This window comes from Fringilla coelebs (genome assembly GCF_963513975.1).
Source record: "Fringilla coelebs genome assembly, chromosome: 5".
NCBI classification, from domain to species: Eukaryota; Metazoa; Chordata; class Aves; order Passeriformes; family Fringillidae; genus Fringilla; species Fringilla coelebs.
In genome coordinates this window covers 24,167,069-24,193,637 of record NC_140033.1, presented here as the reverse complement: position 1 = coordinate 24,193,637, position 26,569 = coordinate 24,167,069, and the positions used below count along the sequence as shown (strand labels likewise).

The window sequence follows — 26,569 nt, the reverse complement described above, 5'->3', positions numbered from 1 at the left end:
AATTAAAAAATATATATGTTCAATAATGTAATTAGTATTTTATTGACAGGAAAAGTAACATGAGAAAAGTAAGTCCATGTTTTCCTAAGTCCATAGCGTGATATACATGATGTATATCTGTACATGTATACTCTGTATATGCATGCTTTATTTATTTTCTATGTACATCAAATATATATCCATGTATGTTGCAGGGAATTGGAGAGCTATTTGTAAAAGCAAACCAGGAAAGCAACAACAGCAAGGCTCCTAGCACTGACAGCCATCTCTTCTTCAATAATTTTCCCCTTCATGCCTCTCCTGTTCTTCAGGATATAAATTTCAAGATTGAGAAGGGGCAGCTATTGGCTGTTTCTGGATCTACTGGAGCAGGCAAGGTATTTCTGTTTCTGCTTGTTCAACTAGAGTCTTAATAACTATAAGGAATAGTATTGTGTTGTTACCTGTATTGTTACCTCTATTTTTACTGTATTTTTGCTATCCTGTGCTTGCTGCAGAAATGATGGCTGCAGGAAAAAATATGGATAATCTGCAAGTTTCACTGAAAGAGCTACTTGAAGTTTTATACTGTGGCCGCTATGAGATAGAGTTCGCTGGATATTTTTTGTAATAGAAGGTTACAGAATTATAAGGAAATAGCAATTTAATGACAAAATGCTTTCCCCATTGGAAGTAAAAGGAAATTTTGCAGGAGTAATGCATACTGAAACTTAAAGTTAAGGCTCGTGGCGAGAATCTCCTGGCCCTTAAAAAAAGAAGAATATAGAATAGATACACTGATGGCTCAGTGTGCTGGAAAGCATTTTTTTCCCCGCCTTGCTAACATTTTAAGGAAAAAACTGACCACAATGTGGTTTGTAACCTGAGGAGGCTGACAGGAGTATAGCCAGGTATGTGTGCTCTGGACATGTGCTGTACCTGATCACTCAGCTCTGGTTCCTGAGACCCACGTGAAAGCCTGGGGAGATGCTGCTGAAACTGGTGGTTTCCTGTGAAAAGTTGTGGTTTAGACTATTCATCATTTTACTACCCCAAAATATTATCAATGCATTTAGTATGCAGATGACACATCTGCAATTAACATCATTAATATAAAATGAGTTGAACTGTGATACTCTTATTCTCTTTGAACAGCAAGTAATTAGATGAGTCTTGATGAGTTTTTCATCTTCACTGTGTTTTTTGAGGAAATGTGAAAGTTAAAAAAAATGTTCATTATTCTTCTCCTGTTTAATAAATTATAGGTGAAAATTTCTTTTACTTGCATGGGGTAAAATCTTTGGTCTGTTGGAGTCAATGACAAAGGAACCATCAATTTCAGTAGGATCAAGGCTTCTTATTTTTTCATTAATGATCCCCACAAGAGAGAGCAAGACACTCAGAACATGAGATTGTCTTCAAGATGATGTGTTTAGGTGCATTTTAGTGTGATGTTTTTGAATTAGCAGGATAGGTTATTGCTATTGCTAATGCTGGGAATTGTAACGTAGAAATGTGAACTGGAAAATGCTGGAGGATATATGTATATCTCCTTTAATCTGCTACACAGGAAATTGTGGAAAATTCAGATTACACTGAACAGTCTATGTGAGTATACGCATACAAAAAATTTGCATTTTCCAAGGCAATAAAAACAAAAGCCTTATAATATTAACTCAAAAAAGTAAAAAAATAAGGTTCACCTCCCAAAAAAATGCTGCTCTTCCTTTACTCATTCTTCATGTAAGGATTCCTTCATGGTGCTTGAGGCTGTTACTGTATATTCCAGGAATTGTCAGGCCTATGAAACAGACTGCACAATTTTATCTATATTAACTACTTAATCTATAACAGGTAGGAAGCCTGACATCAGCTGTTTAATATTGCTTCAATATTAGATAGAGTTTGTTTCAGTTTTGTTTTCTTTTTTAATTTGTGTTCTTTGGCACAAGATGCAGTGGTTTACCATCCAGTGTACAGAACGTACCAAACAGCTGTCCTTTGCAGGATTGGGAACTTCTTACTCAGCACTTTGGAAAAGTCACACTCTGGTATAAGGGAAGGAATCTCACGAGAATCCCCCAGGATATTGCATAACTTACAAAAGGATCTCTGGGCTTGACAGCACGAAACTGTGACTTAGACAGATTTTTTAGGTCTTTGGCTGCTACGTCCCAGCTTTGTTGACTGTTTATTAGTGATTAGAACACCACTGCAATGGCTCTGTAACAAATTTTTCCGTGTATTTCTCAATTCCATTCTTTGATCTAGTAGCCAATGATGTGTGACAAGGTTACTGCAAGCTACTGATTAACTCTGAAATTATAACATGTCAGTACTGAAATTGCAATCAATTCTTTTATGAAGGGAAATAGTAAATATACTTAGGTCATGCATTCACGTAAATGAGTTAACAGTTACAGGGGAAAATTCAGATCATACTGAGCAATTGTATATACATACACAGAGAAATTGCAGTTTTCAAGGCAATACAGATAAAACACTTATAAGCACTAGCAAAATGATAAACATGAATTATGTTGTACAAAGAACAAACAAAATAGTCACTGATAATGTGAAAATCAAATAGAATTCTCTATAAATACTAGTACCTTATATCTGTATGTGTTTCACAAAGAGATTTTTACATCATAAGATTATTGATAGCTTCATTAAAATGCCATACTTTTGCAGCAGCATGCCTTTTTTACAAGATATCACACAATTTTTTTCATTTTTTAAATTAAGTTTCTCTTCTATTAGAGGCCTTTCAGAATCACCTATATCAAGAAAATCTCCACTAACTGTAGTTTGCACTAAATGTCACTTACAGGGACACTCTTGATGAGACAAATGCGCCATTGAAGTGACTTAGCAGAGTGACTCTCACTATGTGCAACCTTTCTTTTTGTGGTACAGATCTCTGATGTATTAATCAAGTGACAATGTTTTTTCAGACTTCTCTTCTGATGTTGATAATGGGAGAATTGGAGCCTTCAGAGGGCAAAATTAAGCACAGTGGAAGGATATCCTTTTCACCTCAAGTCTCCTGGATCATGCCTGGAACAATAAAAGAGAACATAATTTTTGGTGTATCCTATGATGAATACCGGTACAGGAGTGTCATCAAAGCCTGCCAACTAGAAGAGGTTAGTCATCTAGGACTTCTCAGGCCTGTGACCCAACCCAAGTGAAAAACCCCAAAGAAAAGGTATGGGAATGGGGCTTAAAGCCAGTGAGAAATTTCTGATATTTAAGGAACTCAGCTTGACAGCCCAATTTTGTGGAATTGCAAGTCACCTTGTTGCCAGCTGCCTGGGAGATACACTGACAGTTCTGGCAGTTTGCACAACAGAAGCTGGGTAAGCTGGCTCAGATATTTTATTGTGTCTGCCTTCTCAGCCTTCCTTGATAGTTAAAAACCTGAGTAAACATACTGATGCTGAAGAAATTATGTACGAATATGTTATTCCTAAATTTTTGTGTCATATTTCTTCCACATAAAGAAGCTTTTCCTTACAGTTTTAGTTTCGTTTCCTTACTGTTTTTCTCCTTTCTTTTGCATTTCAAAAATGGCTGCAAGATAACTGGGACGTTGTGGCATAAATCTGAATTATTTAGTAGAAAATCTTGACTAAATTTGGGATTTTTTCCATGTGTACACTTAAAGTTCTTACACTGGAAACAATTTCAGGATTGATCCTTATGTGACATGTTGCCCACAATGAGTACAATCACATTTAAAGGTCCTTGTATGTGTTTGATGTTGACAGAGGCTAGTATAGGGAAATATATTTTACATGTGGCAAGATACAAAAGGATCCAGTATTTGAGATCTTTGCAAAATCTGCTATGGCTTAAGATTTTGTCTGTAATACACAAATAAAACCAGTAAATATTTAACTGTGCTGAACAGGATTTTTTGTTTGGCCACATAGTGAAATATATTTTTCCTTAGCACCAGTCAAGCAAGAAACCATAGCCAGTCTGTTTAAAAATATTGTGTTTTATCTCATTTAAGCAATAGGGATTGCTGGTGGCTGTCTCAGGGCTGGTGGCACAGCCTGGGCTCTCACTGGCCGTGGCATGGCTCGGTGTCTCAGCAGGCTGCAGCTCCTTTTTTCTCCAGGCAGGCTCAGTCAAGCCAGCTTTGATCTGTGTTGATGCAGCTCTGTGCAGAATGATATGCTTCACCTCCTAGCAGGGCTTATTATTTGAGATCAGGTCTGATACTTATGAATTTTTTTTTTCTCCTGGACTGAGTAAATTGGGCTGCCCTGAAGAGAAGGCAGAATAGTCTGGAAGGAAGCCAAATGCATTACCCTATTGCTATTATTATGCTTTCTTGTTAGCTTTCATGTGTTAGTTCCCAAACAAGACTCAGTATGGCAGATTGAAGGATGGATTTCAAATATTAATTCCCTGTTTATTCCCAAGTGTGACCTTTTAGGGATTTATTGTATTAGTGCTTAGGAGTGGAGTTTGTGTGCGCGTTTGTTCTCGCTCTTCAGAAAGGAGAAACCAGAGGAGTTTTGCCTAACTGGGTTAACTCTGCCCCCTTCTCTGCAGCCTTCCTAGGTAGTTATATATCCCACCTGAAAACAGGCCTGCTGAGTCTAGTTCTTATGTAGAGCCCTTGAGAAACCAAGGATTGGTGATACAGGAGAGTTTATTTCCTTATTGTGCATATGCTCCAAGTCAGTTTATATAGACCTCTTAACAGCAGCTAAGTCACATTTATTTCTAAGCTCTATACTCACCAAAATGCTTTTGGAATACAAAGACATCTTCTTTGACCCAGTGGACAAATGGATGTATTAGTAGGGTGAAAAGTAATATACCTGTCAGGTGCCCTTTAAACTTTGCCATTTCCACCATCAACCTATAGAGGAAGAAAACTGAAGATCTATTCCAGCTTGTAAATTTGATATCTTTTCCCCTCCTTCTTTATTAGTTCCAATGAAATACTGTAGGTCACTCTATGTGGGTCACACCAAAACCCATTTAGGTGGGTTTGAGGCTCCCAGGCACACAGGGAAGCCTGTTCTTGCCACACACAGCCTGTTTTTGTCTGCTGCAGGACAGGATGCTGAAGCCAGGTGATGTTGCACAAGGTGTCTCCACTTTGCTTTAGGTCTATAGAGATTTGGAAATGATATTAGAGAAATGTAACTTATATAATTTGGGGTGCAGGAGAATGTTCACAAAATTCAGTGCTGCATTCTCCTGCCTGACTTTTTTGATTTGGTATGTAGTTAATTTAATAAGGAGGTATCACTTAGACCCTCTTTAGAGTTGCTAAGTATGCAAAGTAGATTTATCTCTAAGCAACTATGAAAGATGGAAAGTGCAAGTAAATATTTCTCAGAGCTTTCCATATTTTTAGGTGTCCAAGAATAGAATTTTCCCTGTATGGGAAATCAGATCTTCAGAGGTAAGAATGTGTCTTATGTCAGATTCTGTAAAGTTGTAGAGAATGGCAAACCTGTTTTATGTTAGCCATTATCTAAACAACAGGTTTGCTTTGGTAGGTTTGTCTGAAGGGAAGAATTTTTTATGTTGCTGTAAAAGATGTTCTCACAGCTTTGCAATTTGTTCAGTTTGTGTATGGAACCATCAAAAGGAAGGTTAAAAAGATGACTTCTTCTCCAGGGAATTTTGATTAATCACAAAAAATATTACTGAAAAGCAGTGAAACTATGAGCAACAAAAGGATTTTATTTTATTTCCTTTCTGAGCTTACATAAGTTTATAGGAATTTAGAGCACTGAAATGGGACTTTTTCTGTCCAAGTAGTTCAGGTAGCTACATTTGTACTTCCTTAACTCTCAAAAGGGATTTCTCCCTTCAGCTTCTCAATCTTTATGCCTTGATGCAATTCACCTACCCTCCACTTGTGCCATGATACCTGTTCATGGTGTCCTGTGAAACAGAAGATGGATGAAGATTAAGAACAAAATTGTTTTGCTATATTGGAGATCTGCATACTTCAGAAATGCTATGCCAAGATAGTTTGACAAAGAGTGTTTTTGCAGGGCACAGTGCACTGGGATGTCAGTCTGTGCCCTAGGTCACAAGCCCAATCAGTGTGCACACATCTCTCAAATACCCTTGTTTCTCGTGCACTGCGTGGCTGTTGTCCCACCCAGTGCCCCTGACACGGCTGTGTGACTGATGGGCAGTCAGATGCAGGGAATTCTCCTGCTGTGGGTATGGCTTTGTGAGTCCACAAAAAGTCCACATGTGTGGGAAGCCTGTGTTTTAATGGTGCTCCTTGGAGGGTAGTCCCACTGGATGGCACATGTGACAGCAGGGCAGTGTCAAAGTTTCATTCATGGTCCCTGGTCCTCACAGCTCTTCTCTGTAGTGTTCCCTGGCACATGGGGACAGCCACGTTTTGAAGGCTCAGTGAGGCAAGTTTGTCAGATCTAAGTACCACTGCTCCTCATCATGTCAGGGTGTCACTTACAGGTACATAATACTGAAGAATCATGAGAAGGGTTCTCAACTGCATCTCTGTGCATCAGTGAAAGTATGTCTAGGATGCTTCTAAAGCTTATCTTTTTATCTATATTTTTTATGGTAGTGTGGAGGGTTTCATATGTGTAAAATGGTTCAGAACTTGATTACAATTACATTTCCTGATTATATTTTTCCTTTGAGAGTAAGTAGGGCATCAGAAGAGTTAAAATCATGTTGTTCTCATTACTGCAGTTTGTAAATGGGAAGAGGTTAAGAGAAAAGCAGTAAAAGGTGAAAGAACAAAAATGAGTGCTTTGGAGTAGAGATAAGGGGACTGTAATTAAGAGTTTAATTAGTGTTCTTGATAGCCAAAAGAAATAGCCTTACTGGCAAGAAAATCTTTCTGAATGTCTGGCACACACTGAATATGACTGCAATGAGATGTAAGTTGCGTGTAGACATTGCCCATATTTTTTGTGTGATGCTGAATTCAAGGGAATGCCAATGCACTTAAATTACATGAGACATTCTCCAAAACATCACAGTAAAAAGTTTTCAAGACACATAGGAAAAGGGCTACCTGCTCCTTCTCCACTTCCTTCTTGCTTTCTGTTCCTTTTCTTGAGAAACAGTGATTATTTTAGCAAGCAAGAAAGCAGGATGCATGCCTAATTTAATATGCCCTCCAAAATTAAGGTCCCAGTAAACAAATAAGAAGGTGAAGGTTTTAACCTCCTAGGTTAAACCATTCCAGCACAGATCGGTAGTCCTTACCATTTGTCCTTTATTTATTTATTTATTTATATTATTTTTTGAAATGAATTGTTTTAATAAGAGTACTTATGAGTTTGTGGGTATTATCTCAAATCTATTACCTCTGTCTTATATTGGCATGCTATAATAAAGAGTAGACAAGATGCAATTGGTATGGATTCTGAGCACATTTTCTAAAGGCAGTCCCCACAGGCAAGCGCAAAGGAACTCAAAAAGTAAGATAAAATGAATTGGTGCTGCCTCAGCAGCACTTTTGACAAAGTGGTTTGCCCTTTTTATCAAGTGCCTTTCATCACACTCATAATAAAAAATTATAGCAAGAGAGTCTGAACTTTTGCCAAACACATCAAGTTAAGGACCAAGTATATTGTAAAAGCCACTGAGAGATGTGAATTTCCAGAGTTTGTATATCTGTGGAAACTTGCTACTAAATTTGAAGTAATTCTAAAAATGTGACTTCCCTAAAGATTGTATTAATTGGAGGTTGTATTAATGTAATGGCAGGGCTAACATGGATATAAATTGAAATTTGTAGGATTTAATTTGTGGGTGGTATGTGGGTTTGCAAAATCCTTTTTACTCATGTTATGAAAAATAGGAGAAGAATGTGTCCATGATATTCAGACATTTAGATTAAAAAAATCAGCATTAAGAGTCTGCTATACGCAGGGTATGGGATTTTTGTTTGATTTTATCACAGTAAGGGATAACTTAAGTAATAACTTGAAAAGTTAAGCAGGTAAAACCTCTGGACAGTTGAAACAGGAATTTTCATGTTTAAATGCTTTAACATTGAACAAACTCATCCTAAGAGAAGGCATTCCTCCAGCCAAGACTACAGAAGCAGGCCTGTTACAGATATTCGTGTTTAAAAATTAACAAGCATCCTATCACATTTGAGTGGGTCCAGTAGTTCATGAGTTTTGAAGTCATACTTCCATAACTTTCAGTTTTACCTTTTTGTTATGTAAGATAGATACTTTTCCACCTAGTTAATTCATGTGATCCTTCAATAATTACTTAAGTGTCCATAAACACATAATGGTAAACTACCTTTGAGAGATTACCACTCTCAAAGTAAACACATGCTCTGATTTGAGAGACACCAGCTGCTCATGAATGTAATGTTTAACAATGCACACAAATAGAGGAAGTGTTTCCACGTGAAATTAAATTATATAATGGTAGGAAAGAAGTTTGTGGTCAGATTCTCTAGGGTTTTGAGCTGGCTTTACTGGGAGTGCAGGAGATTAATTTTCATCTAATAACTAGACTGTGGAGAGATTAACTATAGAAAGAGACACTTGATAGGCCAAGCCCAGGTTTGTGTTCCCATGTGTTCAACATCTCCTTGTTGAATACCTTGCAAAGGATGGTATTCACCCTGGGGGGAAAAAGTTCACTGCAGTGCTAAGAATGCTCTAAAACAGAAACACATCCTTGCATCCCATATACTGCCCCAGCTCCTTCTAGCTGTGCTTTTTCTGGGTTGGTTTTTGTTTGGTTGGTTTGGTGGTATTTTGGTTTTTTGTTTTGGTTTTTTGTTCGTTTTTTGTTGTTTTTGTTTTGGTTTTTTGTTTGTTTGCTTTGGGGTTTTTTTAGTCACATGACTAAATCAGTAGGTGTTGAGAAGTTCTGTCAGGGAGTGAAATACTTTGTGCCGTGATTTCGAGCCTTGTGTTCACAAGGGAAATGGGCAGATGACAAACTGTGTGGAAGAGAGGAACAATGAAGGGTTCAAGTGGGGAACAGAGTCCTTTGTGGTGTGCAATTCTCTACAAGAGGTATTAAATGGTAGCTTGGTTATCTAATCAGGTACATGTCCATGGTGTAAATTATGCGAGAGCAAGTGGCTTAACCTGTCTTCACAGCTGGGAGAGCCACTGGCATGTCAAGGGGAAGTTTATCACATCCTAATATAAACAGCTAAAAGAGAATAAATGCCTCTTTCAGGCAGAAAGTCCACGTAACACATCACAAATTCACAGAATATCCTGAACTGGAAGGGACCCACAATCCCACAACGACCACCAGGTCCAACCCTTAAGGCCATCTGGGGGTTGAACCCCTAACCTGGGTGTTATTAGCACCACATCAAACCTCCCACTACCACTGCACCTCAGACATGTGGCCCCCAAAGCTGGCTACCTTTGCTTTTTGCATCCCTCACTGGTGTGATCTGCTGGCCTACACAAACTCCTCTGACTGAAATCCTTATCTGTGGCCCAAAATCATTGGCAGATCAGCTGTGAAGCTGCAGACAGTGAGTTTTGTGGGTGAATTGCAAGTTAAGGGGCTAGCACAGTTTGTTTATAGCAGGGGAACGTCTTGATTAGAGACAATCTCCCACATAAACTTCAAGAAGTTTATCAGGGATCACATAAATATGTGTAACAGACCCACCCCCCTCTGCAATGTTCTCTTTTGATATAATTTAGTTAAAAAACTGTTTCAGTAAACACAGGTCTCCCCATCCACTTGCCTGTGTTAGGTACAGGGCTCTGGACTGATTACCTTGGGTGTTGTCCTATCTTCTGTGTCTTTTCTGGAATCATGTTTAATTCTCTTACCCTGCATTTAACCTGCCCACATGCAGTGCATTGACTACTTCACATTTCAAAAATCTGTTCCAAGGAAATATTTTGCCATAGAGAAAGTGAGTTTTGCCAGCATTCATCTGAGTTTTGGGTGAGCCAGACACTCTGTTTGAGGTCACAAACTGCTGCCAAAACAAAGCTTATGCTTTTGGATCACAAGTCCTTCATAAATGGTTCAGCTAAACCCTTGGCTTACAGAATCATGGGGAGAGAGAAGAGAGTTACCTAAATTAAAAAAAAAAATCTTATTTGTAAATACTTAAATAAATCTGGTTCCTGGCTTATTCCCAGGAAATGAGGATTCAGGAATGTTCAGACTGGTCATCTAAAAGCCAAGATACAAGACATTATTGAAAATTCTTCATATTTTAAAAATTCATAGAAGTATTCTGTAGTAGGTATGAGTCTGCAACACAAGTCTTGATTTCAAAACTCTAAAAAAAATTCAAAAGATGATGAAAAAGGAAGTACTTCAGTAGCAATGAGAGTGGGGAGATTTTCTGGGAACTGTGAAAAAAAGCATAGGGAATGCTAATGTCAATGAAGAAAAGGAAGGGGATAAAGATTACTGTAGAGGTGACTATAATAAATACAGAAGGTAAATAGAGAACTGAAAGAGAATGAAGATGAAATGCAGAGAGTCAAGACTGCTGCTCTGTTCCATCAGTTTCATGACTGCTTTGTCTTTTATGAGAGAAGGCAGAAGAGAGATGATCAAACCCCACACAATTAAGGACAAATTTAAGTAAGAAAAAGAAGTCACATCAGTAAAATACTTAGGTTCTATCATTAGAACTGCTTGAGTAGTTTGAGTAACTTTGGACATATTAAGCAACTCTTGGTTCTTAGAGCCTGTTTTCCGACATGCTTTATTATCTTCATTGTTGCTAATGATTTATCTAATGATTCTGATAACAATTAATCTCTACAGAAAAGACTTGGGGTGTGAAGTCCATTCTGAGGTTTCCTTTTTGAATAACAAGATCTTATTTCCTGTTCACCCTGAACCTATCCTGGCTGTATTCTTCCTTAGCAAGCCCAAAGGTATTATGGGGGCCATCCCTTTGCTGCTGAGGTAGATGAATATGGCATTTTCACTGCAAAAAATGCAAATAGCTATTAAAAAGGGTGCCTGCTATTGGAGTGTGCAACTTTTTAGCTCCTGATATTAGAAGCAGCCACTAAAGTAATTAATGCCTGTGGGAACTGTAGGGGTTTTCACATATGGATAGTAACCAACCTGTTCCAAGTTTAAGCATTTAGAAATAGATATGTTAAAGAAAATCCAGTGGCTAGTTCATATTTCATTAATATGCTGAGTCTTGTGCCGCTCAGCATCATTACATTAGGTTTGTCCCTGGCTTGATTTCACTTCCTGCACAAAATGACAGCAAGGATGTGTTGGGACCAGCCCTATGTACTTTTTTACAATAGGTCATGTGTGTTCCAACAAATAGCATTGTGCATCTATTGGACTTCAGTGCTTTGTTTATGCCTTTGAAAGAAATTACTAAACATTTTTAAATTATTATAATTACAGCCTGAAAAGTTCTTTGTCTGTTCCATGCCATATATTATTTTGAGGTGAAGGGTAGAGGAGAGCAGAAGGGGAACTCATTAAAAGTCTGATTAAAATTCCATGTTGACACACCTGCAAAGAAATATATCTGATGAAACCCCACAACCTTTAAAGCAATGGGATCCCTGGAATGAATTTCAGTAGAGCTGAAATTTTACCCTGCTTGCAGGAGAAGACATGCTGGGCCCAGTTCTTCACCTGGGTTTTTTGGGAAGCAGTAGAATCAGGAAACAGCAAGGGCACCAGCACCATTACAGGCTGCAGTATGGGCAGAAATGGGAAACAGCTTAAATCAGCTTGGAGATCTGGATACTTAATCATGCAAACCCCTATGATAAGGCCAAATTTACAGATGGTCAACATGACTCCTGAATGCCTAAAGAGACCACAAGCAATCTGACCAGGTTGTCTCAAAGAAATGCCAAAAAACTTTTTATGCCAGAATTTCATGTGTTCTCTCGAAATACTTCATGACTTATAGGAAGGTGATTTTGTCACATTTAGAAAATTATTCTTTAAAACTGTTGCTGGCACTGTTTTTCACATTCCTATTTCTGCAAATACTCGAGCTGGTATGTTAATACCAGGCATTTGCTTGTGTGACTCCATTTATGAGAGGGAAAGAACTAGTTAATGTGAGAATAATTAAAAAATCACTTGCAATAGATTTTCCACACATAAGAGCATCTTGATTTTAAGGTCAGAATCCTTTAAGTCAGGAAGTAAATGCTATTATCAAATTAAAGAGTTGTGAGAATCTCCCATTTCCTGACAGACCAGGCAGTCAATTTCTAGCTCTTGAGCGGCCGGACCCTTCAGCTGTCACTGTTCCAAGTCTGAACAGCATTGTTCACTCTGTTCCTGAGGTCAGGGCAATTTGCAGGGGAGGAAGAAGGAAACATTTTTTGGAAGGACTTTTATTTTTTTATATATTTATTTATTTATTTTTTCTGCAAAACCTCAAAGGCCTGGAATGCCAATAGGTTGCCCAACAGAGAGTGATTAACCATCAAAATCACAGCAGGGGCCATCAAAATTGGATTGTATGTGTCTTTGTATGAAATACCAACTTACAGAGAGCTTCCTTAGAACCCCAGACAGAATTGCCCTGATGGTGCTTTATGTGTCTTTCATTGTGGAAGCCCTAGGATTTCTGGGGTGCTGCAGAGAGCATGCAGACAGCTGAGTTCCTGCCTGCCTCTTGGTTGCCTGCAGGATGAGACCCCAAAACAGGATACCCCTTCCAGACCACAGCCTAAGATCCTTCTCAGAAGCTCAGGTTCTGAGAGATAATGCATGCCACCCTTTTTTACCTGAGAAGCTGCACTGAAAGGAAAATATGTGTGGTGCATGAGAGCACTGGAGCTGATTTTGTCTGGCACTGGGTGCCTCAGTCAGCTTCCTTGGCTGCGGGGGATCCCTGCCTTGGGAGTGGGAAGGCGTGAACAGGCAGTATGGTGCTGCTGGGCAGTGAGCACTGGGAGCTCCTGGCACAGTCAGGGATCACTCACTGCATGGCAAACTGCCCTGAGATTGTATCCCCTGGAAGCCTGGGTGCCACGAGGCACAGGCAGCTCACCCAGCCTGTGTTTTGGGGAAAAGTCTGCTGAAGGAACACCCAGGCCAGTGATAGTGGTGTCACTCTATTGGCTTACGGATGTAGGGCAGGTAAGGCTTGAAGGAAGAATGAATATTTTTTGTTAGAGCAACTCTAAAAGTAGAAAAGCTAGACAACCTTCAGGCACATGAGCCATTCTCCTTGTCCCCACTTCCATGAATTTCTGTAGTTTACATGGATCATCAATTTCAGTGCTAAATACTCTTCTCAAGAAAATTTCTAGTTACCCCTGCCAGTGGGACACAAGGGTGTCGTTTCTCCTTTCTGTGTCTCATATGAGAGTGAAGTGGTATTTTCTGCTTTTATCCCCAGCTAAAGATCCATTTTTAACTCATAGCCATGAGTTCTAAGTAACTTTCAGCCCAAGCAGTGCAACTTGGCTCCCAAACCTTTTGCAAACCATGAGCATTCCTGGCTAGGAATGCTTGTCAAGCCTTTTTAATGAACCTGCCTGAAGTATATATTTCTCTGGGTTTTGAAGAGCTCAGAAACAGAGTTTGCTTCTTGCTTTCCCTAACTTCAGTAGCAAGTGTATTTATCGTTACTTGACAGAACTCTCGAGCAATTACTGTCTTGTACTGACATTGTGTGAAGGTACATTCTCTGCTTTTAGGGAGATTAACTATTCAGACAAATATTTGTTCTTAAGATCTTGCAGTTTGTGATTGCTTTCTGCAATAGAATGATACGTTTTCTCTTACCACCATTTCTGATTACATAAACAAATGAAATTAAAAAAGACTTCCGTGGGCATTTTTTTTGTTTACAACTGCTGTCCAACCTGTTCTGTAGACAATTGTACACCATGTTTCCATCAAATCTATAGCTTGAGATTCTTGGATATTGAAAATACTGATTCTTAAAAAAAAATTGTTAACAGGATATTTCCAAGTTCCCAGACAAAGATTATACGCTGCTGGGTGAAGGTGGAATAATTCTTAGTGGAGGTCAACGAGCACGGATCTCACTGGCAAGGTGAGTATTTTGCTCTTCAAGCGGTGTACTGTTTCACAGATATGGAATGTATTATGACTAAGCATGTAAATACACGTGGACTATGTCCTGCTAAAGAAATGTCTTCCATATACCAGGAACGTGATTTTACTATCAGAAATCTGAGTTCAGCTATGTAATTTTGTTTATGAAACACCTGCATATTAATTTACTGAATTTTAAAAGTTTGATGTCAGACAAATGCTATGGCTTAGCTCAAGATGAATCTTTCCCTCCCTGATGCAAGATGTCTTTGGAAATTCGGACCTCTAAGTGTAGCTTTTAATGTACTGAAAATACAAATAAATATTCCAGGACCTTTCCTTGCTATGGCATTTCTTCAGAATGGTTTATGTGTTGATCAATGACATGCTGCCTGCCTGCAGGTAAATAGAGGGAAAAAAAAAAAAGCAGCCATGTTCCAAAACATTTTGTGCTAACACTTTGGGCTTCCTTCTGTCATAAGAAAAAACAAAAAGTTGAAAGCAGTGACTTAGTTAGCACGTATGAATAACTGCCTTGTCTGTTTGACCTTCCAATGTTAGTAAGTAATTCTGAAGGTCTACAGAACAATAACATAGGTGTTTGTCTTATAAATTAGCTATGTGTTTCAGCAGAATCACTTAGCTATCGTGAGAAATCCAGTAATGACAGTTCTGATGTGTAAATGGCCCCATTTATTTCTGTGCCAAGTGCAAATTGTGTTGATTCCCATGCCCAGAAACACTGAGTAGAAGTAAATTCACATTATAGTGATCAGTACTGGCATACCATGAAAGATGTGCACATCTGTGTGAGGCTAAAAGATGGGATCATTAAAACAGAGAATCTTTCAGTGTGGGCTTGTGAGACTGAAGAGGCATATGGATGGTTCTGGTTTATGCTGTATGAGGAAAGAAGAGGGGAAGATCAGTCAAAACTTTCAAAGCATGTAACCCCAAAACTAAAAAACCCACTTAGATTTTAATTTAAAATTCAACATTTACACGGACTAGATGTTTTGGATAATCATGTCTGTCACTTTTTGGATGGTCATAGCTTGTTTGCTGGAGGGTCACAGAACTTACGTATTTATTGTCAGCTGTAGAACAGTAATTTTAAAGCAATTCAATTACATGTGACTGTTGTAGATTTTGTTTGGGCTCCAGTCCAAGCTCAGTGTGCTACCAGGTGGGTATTGAGGTGTGGGTTGCAGACGAAGCTCTGAGAAGTTAGGGGTGTAAATTTAAGTTTACAGCCCTGGGTTGTACCTAGGTAATAAACCGGTGATAAACTGAACATTATGTTCTTGGACTGGCTGCATGAGCCTATCTGGTGTAGTCTGTGCAAGGTCAAGTGAAATGAGAATCCATGACAGAAGTGACACCAACCAGCCGTCATGAGAAGCAGGTGGAGACTGCATGAGCCTGTCTTTCTTACTGAGCACTGCCACTGCCTGCACCTGCAACAGGGGAAAGAAAGGACCAAGGGAAAAACACAGTGCGTGTCCTGGACTTGAGTCAGCTTGCTGGCCTGGTACCCCAAAGCCAGTGGCTTTGTAGCTACTAAGTGCAGCACACAAATTATACCAATAAAACCTTGCAAACTTCTTGCTGATAAAAGCACACAGAGCAGTGTGATTTGTGTTGCTGTGCAGCTGTTACATCATAAAAATGTAAAATGTGAAGTCCATTGTGTTAGAGGATTTTTCAATAAAGTTGCTAGTTTTATTAACATAATGAGCTAATACTGAGAGCTTTTTCTCTTGGTGATTAAATATTTTCACACTGATTAATGTGCTTTTAAAAATACATAAATGCAGCTGGCCAGATTTCTTCAATAATTATACTCTGATTGATATCACATAATGATTTTTATTCTTACAGAGGAAGGCAGAGGGTCATTTTGAACTTCTATTCAAATTTTTTCTTAAGAACCCTCTTAACCAGAGCTTTAGGTCTCAGTGAGCCATGTCCAGGTACATACAGCTTAAGGTCCTATTTGATGTCGTCAACTCGAAAATTGTACAGTCTAGTTGCAAATGTTGTTTGCAGGACCATGCCTCATTAATACACTTTTATTTGCTCACCATTTTGTTCTAAGTACCTTTGAAATTAAGTGCTGAGACCTAAGTCTTTTCACATGTTTATTCACATATATGCGATATTCCCTCAGGCACCAGTAGATGTTACAGTAGATATTAAATTCCTATTGAAGTGGTCATTGTGCATCAATGGGCACTGTCAGATTCAGGCCAGAAACAGATTTCTTTTTACACAGAGTAACCTGTGTAAAAGACAGCTTTGTTTCATTGCACCAAAATTAATGGAAAACTGAGTTAGTTTGTAATGTGGTCTGCAGCAAGAAAAGGCTTAATAAAAAGATGTCTTATAAGCACATTTCATGTTAAACTTCAGCTTCATACTGATGCTGTAGAAAGCCTATCAATTGAAAGATTTGAGGCATTCTTCTTAAATGATATTTATTTAAATTTATAAGAGCTGCAAAAGTTAATATAATTTTCATTTTTTCCTGTTCAGGGCAGTGTACAAAGATGCTGATTTGTATCTCCTGGATTCTCCTTTTGGACACTTAGACATTTTTACAGAAAAAGAGATATTTGAAAGGTATTGTATGTTTTGATAGACTGTATTTCAGAATCTCAACAAGCAGCACTAAGTAAAAGGAAGGGTTTTTAATAGCAGTACAAAAATAATGAAGTGATCAAAATTATGCCTGTTGGGATGTTAATTTTTAGAGTTTCTCATAGTATTAAGTTGTAGTATTATGTGTATATTTTGAGTATTTTTTGTTAGCAGTAGGACAATGCACTGTGTGGGGAGCAAGCCTGGGCCAGGTGTGAGCGTTACTGCTCCCTCTTCCATCTTAACATATTGAGCCTGCTGTAATCTCATACTCCCAGTGCCTGTGGCTTTATATCTGACATGTCTTTGTATCTGAAAGGCTTTCCCTTTAAAACAATTACCTGCTTCCTAAGTATAATTTTTTACCAAAAGCTGTATTTTGACCTGTTTTTCTAATCACTGAATGCTGAATCACCTGAAACTGCCTGCTGATGATTGATGCAGGTTGGCCCAAGTCAAAAACTTTTTGCTTGTCCTTTTGATGAAATCAGTAAGGACACACACTGCCATCCATGACCTTTTCAGCTTCTGTAATTTTGAAGTTTTGCAATTGGAGTAATACTCTTAAGTCTCAGATCAGCAGATCTGAGTAACCCTAAAATGAAAAGAAATACTTCATGATGAAGTGTGCTTTTTGGGTTGACCTGAACATGATTAAATTTTACTTCTTTTTGGGTTCCTGCGATAAAGTACTCACCCTTTACACATCTCAGCTTTACCACCTCCTTTGTAGTTTGAGGGAGCACCCAAGACTGCTCATACTGGGAGCAGGGCAGGTAAAAGCAAATTGAAAGGGATAAAATCATCATTTAAGGATGGGAACAAAACAATCTAAATGTTCACACTTTCATCTTTTACAGCTGTGTGTGCAAGTTGATGGCAAATAAAACGAGGATCTTGGTTACTTCAAAATTGGAACACTTAAAGATTGCTGACAAAATATTAATCTTACATGAAGGGAGCTGCTATTTCTATGGAACATTTTCTGAACTTCAGGGTCAACGGCCAGACTTCAGCTCGGAGCTGATGGGATTTGACTCTTTTGATCAGTTCAGCGCAGAGAGAAGAAATTCAATCCTTACTGAGACTCTCCGACGATTTTCCATTGAAGGAGAGGGCGTGGGATCACGCAATGAAATAAAGAAGCAATCTTTCAAACAAAAATCAGATTTGAACGACAAAAGGAAGAACTCAGTAGTTATCAACCCCCTGAATGCGAATAGGAAGTTCTCAGTAGCGCAGAAGAACGGGGTGCAGGTCAATGGCGTGGATGATGGATACAGCGACCCCCTGGAGAGGAGGCTCTCGCTGGTGCCGGACATGGAGCAGGGGGACATGGCTCTGCTCAGGACTGGCATGCTCAAGGCTGACCCTCTGCTGCAAGGGCGCCGGAGGCAGTCGGTGCTGAACCTCATGACGAGCACCTCTGCCAACTACGGACCAGACTTCTCCAAGAAGGGCAGCACGACCTTTCGGAAAATGTCCATGGTGCCTCAGACCAACCTGTCTTCTGAGATGGATATCTACACCCGGCGTGTGTCTCGAGACAGCGTCTTGGACATAACTGATGAAATCAATGAAGAGGATTTGAAGGTGTGTGCTGATCTGAATTCATCTTGGGGTTGGTTATGGTGATGGTTTAGTGTAATATACTCCTCATCTGTTTTTCTACTGGACTATTTCCTTCCTAATGCAGCATTTCTCTGCAGAATGTGTTTTGAATACCTGTGAAAGTTTTTAAACTCAAGTATAGTCTCAAAATCATTGAAATCCTCACAAAATTATATTGCCTTATTTTTGGTTCATTTTTCAGTGCTAAGTGTAGGGAATTTCAATAAAGAATTTACACCTCCTGCAATTCACCTTTCAGATTACTTAGAATAAAATAAAATTTGAAACTGCAACTTGGAAAAATATTGTTTTAAAGCATTTAGGTAAAATTCACCTTTGAAACATTAAGGCTCATGGAAAAAATAAAATACATTTGAAGTACTAGCACAGTTTTTAAAACTGAAATATGATCAAACTTGATAAATTTGTCAGAATGTTTAATTTTTGTGTCCTGATGTAGATAATGAATGGAGGAGTAAGCTTGATTGTACTCTGGTTTTATGGATGTGCAAAAAAAACCCAGAAGGTTGAGTTTTTTACCAAAAACTGGACCAAATTTTCTTTGTTTCTGATAGTTTCAATTGGTCATGATGCATGACTTTCATTTTCAAAATGGACAGCTGATTTCCTCAGGATAGGAAAATTTTCTGGGGAAGTTTCCTAGGTGGAAATAGATGTCCAAGAAAAATTTAAATTCAATGTTTGCTGAAGCACTGCCCAGTTTTTCTTTTGAGCTCAACAGAAAAAACAATCTCAAAGTGCTTACAAATTTATTCTAAAATCACAATAATGATTCTTCATTGAAAGAAAATAGCTATTGATTAATAGTTTCTGATTCTGGTAGCACTGGACAAATCTCAGCCTCTCACTCTTGTCTGAAAATTTCAAATAATCTCTTGATTGTATTTTTATATCAAAGGTGACTCAACCGGTCAGCACCTTCCTCCCTAGCCATTATCAGCCAATTTAATGCTTCAGCTCAATTATTTGCAGTGAGTTAGCAGAAAGAATGATAGCATTCTTGTGTCAGAAATTCTCACACAGAGACATTATTAGCATTCTTACTATTATTTTACTGGTTTTTTTGACAGGAGTGCTTCAGTGATGATGCTGAAAGCATGGGTACTGTTACTACATGGAATACCTATTTCAGATACGTTACTATCCACAAAAACTTGATTTTTGTTCTGATTTTGTGTGTGACTGTCTTCTTAGTTGAGGTAAGAAAATCTGTGCTTGGTGTCATGTTGCAACAAATGTTTGCAACATGTTTGTTCAAACTGTTCTTTGTGAAAATGGATAAAGCATTAAGACATAAGCTCTTCTATGCGTCCCTTATTGAAAACTGCTGCTAAATTAAATTGCAGGGACTTTTCTCCTGCTTCGATGAGCACTTCTTCACAAAAGTTAGTGGTTAGTGCACAGCAGCAGAAGACCAATCCTCTCAAATTATCCAGGTTATTTTCTCTATGTGGTACCATAAATAAGAATTATTACCCTAGGCAAGTGTCTTGTGTCCAGGTGATTAATCCTCCCTTATTCATTAAAAATTACCTTTGCAGAGCCTTAGGCAAGTAACAACAATAATTGCGTTGATTATTTTTTATCAGCACATACATAAATTCTGGAAAATTGCTTTGAAAAATGGGTCACTAGCTTTGCTCCTAGTGAAAGAAGAGTGGTGAGTAAGGCAGAGTGCTGAATGCCTGTGGTGGCAGTGAAAGATGGAAGGAGTGTTCCTGCAGCACGCAGAGAAGACTTTTTCCAAGGATGGTGTAAAACACCAGAACAAGTACTGAAGAACATCTGGCTCTTTGAAGACATTTGACTGTTTTTCATATATCAGAAATTGCCTCCTTTTTGTCTTGCCTCTCAATTTAGAAAAGACTTTAAGCATATAGAAGCTCTTAATGTTCTCTTCTATAGTGAATATCCTAAATCAAGTATTTTTTAAAGGGAAGGAAGACGTTTCATAGGGAAAAATCAATGAGACTGTATTTATATGTCAACTTACAAAATATGGTGCCAATTTCTCTTGGTATTTTTCAACATGAACTGAATGAAAAGATGAATCCATCAGGAATATAGGATTATTTTCTGGCTGATTGTCAGCAAAGGGTTTTTAGCAATTCTGCAGTAAGATTCAGACTACTAGTATCACCATAGCTGGAGAAAGATGTGACTGATGGTATCCTGAATTTAAACTGATGTTATATTGCAGGTGATTTAGGTTACTTCTCTTGGACCAGGAATAAATACTGGAGCTTAGATCTAGTTTAACACCCTAACTTTTAAACCAACTCCAGAAGCAAGGCAGTACTTAGATGTGTAGCTCTTTTTATCATGAAAGTTTTATTTTCATGGTTGTGGAAAATGGCTATGTAAACAATAGCAAAGCTGGATGTGAGTTTTAGAGGCAAAGGAAATTTTATTTTTAAGATAGATCAGATTTTTTCCTGTATATTCAGCATATATTTCTAATGCTGATTACACATTTTTCATTTTATTTTAGACTAAATATTTTTTAAATGGTTCAAAAAGCCTCATCTTCTAACTGAAAAAAAAAACCCAAACAACTTATGACAAAGAATGTTTCCATACAATTTAAAGTTTCCAGTGTGACTATCATTGAAGTAAAAGACTGATGGTAAATGAATAGACTGGAAAATACCCAGCTGCAGCCCAGTCTTGAGCAAACCTCTGTGTGTGAGCTGAAATACCATTCCAAGTGTTTGTGTGTCCTGTGCTAACTTGAGACAATGAAGAGAGGCTAGTGATGGACATCCAAGTAAATTGAAAGTGGTGGTTTTACACCCTTCAGATCTGGGTGGGACTACTGTGGAAGTTCCAGAGATGCTGTTTTAGATTTGGAATCGATTGCTTTTGGATGGATTGTTGCAGATTCCAAGGTTAATTCACACAGGTCACCATAAATAGGACATAAACTGTATCTATTTCCTAGGCTTGTGAGGTGTATGTTTTGCAGCCCATTTAAGCAGCTTAAAACTGTGTCTCATGGATGTAGTACCCAGAGACTAGGGCTGCTGAGCTGCAAGAAGAGCAGTTTTGGAAGGAAACACAGAGAAAGGCTTTGTGAAATTATTCTGTGACAATATTACCTACCATCATCTTCATAACTGAAAAAATTCCTCTGTTGTGAGGAGTCAAGATGAGAACAGAATTCTATTGAGAGATGTAAAAATATCATTGTGAAAGAAGCCTGATTCTTACAAACACATAAATGCAGGACCATCATGGTCAATCTTGAGTTATTTACGGTAAGACCTGCAGAAGTTGGTGCCTACCATAGAGAAAACTTCAGTTATGTGCATCAGTTGGGTATAACCACAATATATTTCTGCACCAGTGACATAAAAACGTATGGGAAGAAAATGTAAAATCTGTTTCAACCCTTAGAAAAATCATAGTCAGATTATTTTTGACAGAGCAAACTAAAATATAATAGACTAGATGAAGATATCCAGAATCTTGGTAGACAGACAAGAATATATTACAGACTAAATTCTTGTTAAATGCTGAACCATCTCACAATAAAAAGGGTTTAATTCTACATTTAAAAAATATGACAATAGATTATGTGGCAAATTATGTAAAACTAAGCAGCAAAGCAATATCAGTCAAATGAATATACCAAATGTAGATGTCAGCTAGCAAGAACAAAAATGCAAAAATAATAGTGTTAAAGGTATGTTAAAGGTATGGCATTCATATTTGCATGGATGCCTTTGAAGAGATATTTTTGGGGTCATAAAAAATATTAATCTTTAAAACTTAAAAGGCATACAGTTATTAATAGGAAGACATTAGCAAGCCTTCATTAATAGTATGGTAAAAAAGAATTTAATTGAAGAATCAAGAATTTCTAGAATTGAAGAATCTCTCGGGCACCTGAGAGCCTTATTGTAATACAAGTCTAAATGTAGCTTTCCTGGTGGGATGCACTAAATTGTTTCCGTGGAGAGAGAAGCAGGTATTACAAGGTTTTTGCTTTAAGTAGGTTTGACTTCCACCCATTTGTTATGCTCCCTCTAAAAACAGGTATAAAGTCAATGGAAAAAGATAAGAGAGAAAGATTACATAAAGTGATAAACCAAAATCTGACTCTGTTTTCTGTGGTCACAGGTAGCTGCTTCTCTTTGCGTGGTATGGTTTCTTCAAAAGTAAGTAGTGGTGATAATTTATTAACAAACTGGGGTATCCCTTATATTATTTTTTATCTGTAAAGAATGAATAAATTCTGCCAGAATTCTGTGTGGATAGTCACTATCTTATAGTCAACAAAACGGTCCATAGCTGGATGATGTAAATACCTTGTGTAGGTGGTATCTGCTACTTCTTTAAGTGCTAGCAGCTGAATGGTTTATTTCTTTGTTATTGAGTACACAACAGTGTACACAAGATTTTCCTGGGTCAGCTCACTCTGGAGATGCAGAGACCTGATTATCTTCAGTATATAATGACTCAGAGGTCTGGTAAGACTTGCTTAAGGACATTTCAAGGGAGCAGTTTCTGTAAGACTCCCAATTGTAAAATTTCTTCTGCTCATCTATGAAGAATTCCCAGAAGTTACAGGGTCAGCAGTTGTAGGTTAAAATGTACTGAGCAGTGAAAAAGCCAGTGGCTTTTCCTGGATTAATGTTTTTAATCCCTGTTTTTGTCCTGCAGCAATGAGTGTGTGTGAGTATAGAAGTCAATGGTGATATAGGTCTCACTGGAGGTGGAGTGATTTATGTTGATTTCAATCTACATTAAGTCATTAAGGGCTTTGATTTTTATAGTATACCTAAAGAATTTTACTTCCATAGTAATTCAGTTTTTTCACGACTTAAACTAATTTTTCTGTTTAAAAGAAGTGGGTGTATTTTCCTGGATTAGGTTAGGTTTGTCAGTGATTAAATAGGCAGCAGATTTGCAAGAGACTACCAGAGCAATTAATAATTTATATTTTGTACATTCATGACAATATTTTTAAAATTACTGGAAATATCTATAACCATTAGCATAGTTTTAAAGCAAATGGACACTGGAGTATTGTTTGGTTTTGTTTAGTAAATAAAAGAGAAAAAGCACACGATTCCCATAATGCATTTATTTTTCATTTCCATCACACAGGACAGCTTTGAAGGCAAATTCAACACAGTCAGAAAACAGCACCTCTGACAAACCTCCTGTGATTGTCACCGACACCAGCAGCTACTACATCATTTACATCTATGTGGGTGTGGCAGATACCCTGCTTGCCATGGGAATCTTCAGAGGTTTGCCCCTTGTGCATACGCTTATAACAGTGTCCAAGACTCTTCATCAAAAGATGGTGCATGCAGTTCTTCATGCACCTATGTCAACCTTCAACTCTTGGAAAGCAGGTAACCGAAATGGGAGGTGGTTGACTCATCTATGCATCTATTTTCAATTTAATGGTTTTCATTCTGTTAAAGGACTGTGTTACTTTCCATTTACATTTTCAGTCAAGCGGAATGTTAGAAGTTTGCCACATAATGTAATTTGTGAATCTTTTAATGAAACTTGATTGCACTTAAGTGTGACATATTTCAGTTGTCAATTCTGATTCTGAAATATCATCCTGTAAGAATGAAATTTGGAGAAAATAAACCATTAACTGTTCTAGGCAATAAAAGTAGAATAACTTCTAAAGAATAGACTTTGTCAAAAACTGCAATAGAAAACATATTGTCAGCTATGTCATGAGTGACAAGGAATCAGATGTGGATGATAAATAGTGCTTTTTTTAATGAATAGTCCTACTAAAATGGCATAAAACATCAGTTAGTGTGAATGATGGTATGCATATTCAAATTTGGGAGTTGATATAAAGCTCATTATATAACTGGTGCAACAAGTTCAATCTCCCATTTAACAAGAAATTCCTATATCATGTTTCTTACTGATAAGTGCTAGATCACAGGAGACACTGCTAAGTGATGATACAGCAATGATCTTCTCCTTAATTTTCCCTTATATTCTTAACTTTGTTGTTACATAATCTTTAATACAGTAATTCTACTCAAAAATTAAGAAAGAGGTTACAAACCCATGCAAATGCTGATTTGCAAATTACCTATGTGTCATCAGGGCCTGCTGAATAAGGAGTACTGACCTTATGCTTTGTGCCTCTGTTTCTGCCCCTTTTAGTTGTTTATTTTTTTAAATTACAATTTCCTGGGTTTTTTTCCAAGAGCTGAAACAGAAGTTGTGCAGCCAAATGCCTCCAGGGGGGCAGAAACTGTAGCTCCACTAAACTGTAATGGAATTGCTTATATTTAAAAAAAATCTTGTATTTAACACTTTGTATTTAGAAGAAGTTGTACCTTTTGTTAATTAATAATGTGGGATTTGGGGGGATATTAAAATGTTTGACTTTTTTTTTTTTTCCTTAATCCATAGGTGGTATGCTTAACAGATTCTCAAAAGATACAGCAGTACTGGATGACTTACTTCCACTTACAGTATTTGACTTCATTCAGGTTTGTAGAACAAAAGTTGTAACTTTTGCTGTCTTATAGCAATGTCATATTTCAGCTTTACATCTTGCAAAAGAAATCATATGAATTTTTAAAAAATTTATCTATGTAGCTGCTTATCCTGTAGTTCAGCTGTTCAATTGCTTCATTTTTGAGTGCTTGCCTCTTTGTGTACTTACCTCCACTGTTTATGCAAACCACTCAGTACTCAGGCTCAGAAATACTTTTGCCCTGCAGACCCCTACAGGACAAGTATCCCTGCTGCTGCCCAGATTCAACTGTAAGTCATAAAGGGCATTCCTTAGTTTTTTTCTGTTATCTTGGGTCAAGTTAACTGGTTTTTTAATGCTATTCTTTGATTGCATTAGTCAGTTTCCTAAGTTCCCCTCCTTAAGCTTGTCTGTTCCCAGTTTGCTAGCATCAGCCTTAGTTTACTTCTCTTCTGTTGAATATATTCTTGACTTTTCTGTTCCTTTATCTTCTATGGAAATGCCAGCTTTTCCTTAGATAGAATTGGTTCCCAGAGCATATTAAAAACAGAAGCAAATCTTTCCTGGTGCTCCTGTTCCTCTCTGCATCATTTAGGTGATATATAAGCCCAACTTAACCCAAACACTCTGCTGTACAGATTGCCTGTCTCCATCTGTGAATTTGCTTGCTTTACAGTTCCTACCAGCATGATTATCTGATAAAGACAGAATTTCTTTCCCTATTTCTTTGTGAGGAACTGATAACTTTGACTCATGACTTCAGAGAGGCCAGTGCAGCTTGACATGAAGAGGTTCAAGTATATTACAGCTTTGCTTCATGTCCTGCTGATGTCATGAGGACTTGCTGAATGAGTACACATGTACATTGGGACTCTCTGAATCAACAGTATAATCTTCAGCGTGAACAGGACTCACTGCTGTCTTTTCTGATACAACCTTTTTGTTTCAGATATTTTGGATCTACCATGAGGGTGTTATTCCAGAAGCATGTAAATTAGTCTGTCTCTACATTTCAAACTTTCTACAAGAAACTGACTAGTTTTTCATGTTTTCTAGAATAAGGAAAATTCCAGTATTTGGCTTTTCTATTCTGATGCCTTTCAGAGGTTTAGCTATATCCTGCTGTCCCATAGATTCACCTCTCTCTCCTCAGTCTTAGCTGCAGAGGCTTCTAGACCTGCATGATAAGCTGCCCTCTCTTTCCAGGTTCTTCTGCTGAATATCATTGAACCTACCCATCATCTTGAATAATTTTAACAGTCATTCCTTCACAACCAATTTCTTCTGGTCCTCCATAGAGGAGGATTCAGACTTCCATTGACTTTGCTAAGGAACCAAGTCAGATTCCTCTGAAAGATACAGAGAAGTTATAGATAGGACTTTTTCCTTCTGATGATTGTTGAAGAGTCACAGAGCGTGGAAGGGATATGTGGACCTAGAACCTGGAACTCCTCCAACCCCTCTGTTCAAAGCAGGTTCAGCTAGAGGAGGTTGCTCAAGGCCACGCTGGGTTTTGGATAACTCCAAGTTCTCTGAGTAACACATTCCAGTATTTGACCTTACCCATGCTAAAAGTGCTTTTTCTTATGTTTAAATGGAATTTTGTGCATTTCAGCTTGTGCCCATTGCCTCTTATCTTCCCACTCTGTGCCATTTAAAAGAATTTGGCTCAAGCACATATGGTCCACAAGAAATACCAACTATTATTTATATAAACAGAATATATTTTAATTATATAACTAATAACAAACTGCATATACAGAAACATTTATAAATATAATAAATACCAGTATATAGTCATACAAAGTGATGAGATCTCCCTAAGCCTTGTCTTAAGGC

At 37.8% G+C, this 26,569-nt stretch overlaps 1 protein-coding gene across 1 annotated transcript in view; it reads left to right on the top strand.

Annotated features, from left to right (window-relative positions):
* Window positions 1–26,569, top strand: part of CFTR (CF transmembrane conductance regulator) — a gene marked incomplete at its 5' end in the record, with an annotated part of 86,408 nt that overhangs the window by 30,302 nt on the left and 29,537 nt on the right. The window contains 9 exons of the mRNA XM_084205922.1: window positions 195–377; window positions 2,937–3,128; window positions 13,890–13,984; window positions 16,522–16,608; window positions 17,487–18,219; window positions 19,329–19,457; window positions 22,381–22,418; window positions 23,371–23,624; window positions 24,664–24,743. Coding sequence (XP_084062048.1) covers window positions 195–377; window positions 2,937–3,128; window positions 13,890–13,984; window positions 16,522–16,608; window positions 17,487–18,219; window positions 19,329–19,457; window positions 22,381–22,418; window positions 23,371–23,624; window positions 24,664–24,743 — 1,791 coding nt within the window. The remainder of the gene's footprint in view (window positions 1–194; window positions 378–2,936; window positions 3,129–13,889; window positions 13,985–16,521; window positions 16,609–17,486; window positions 18,220–19,328; window positions 19,458–22,380; window positions 22,419–23,370; window positions 23,625–24,663; window positions 24,744–26,569) is intronic.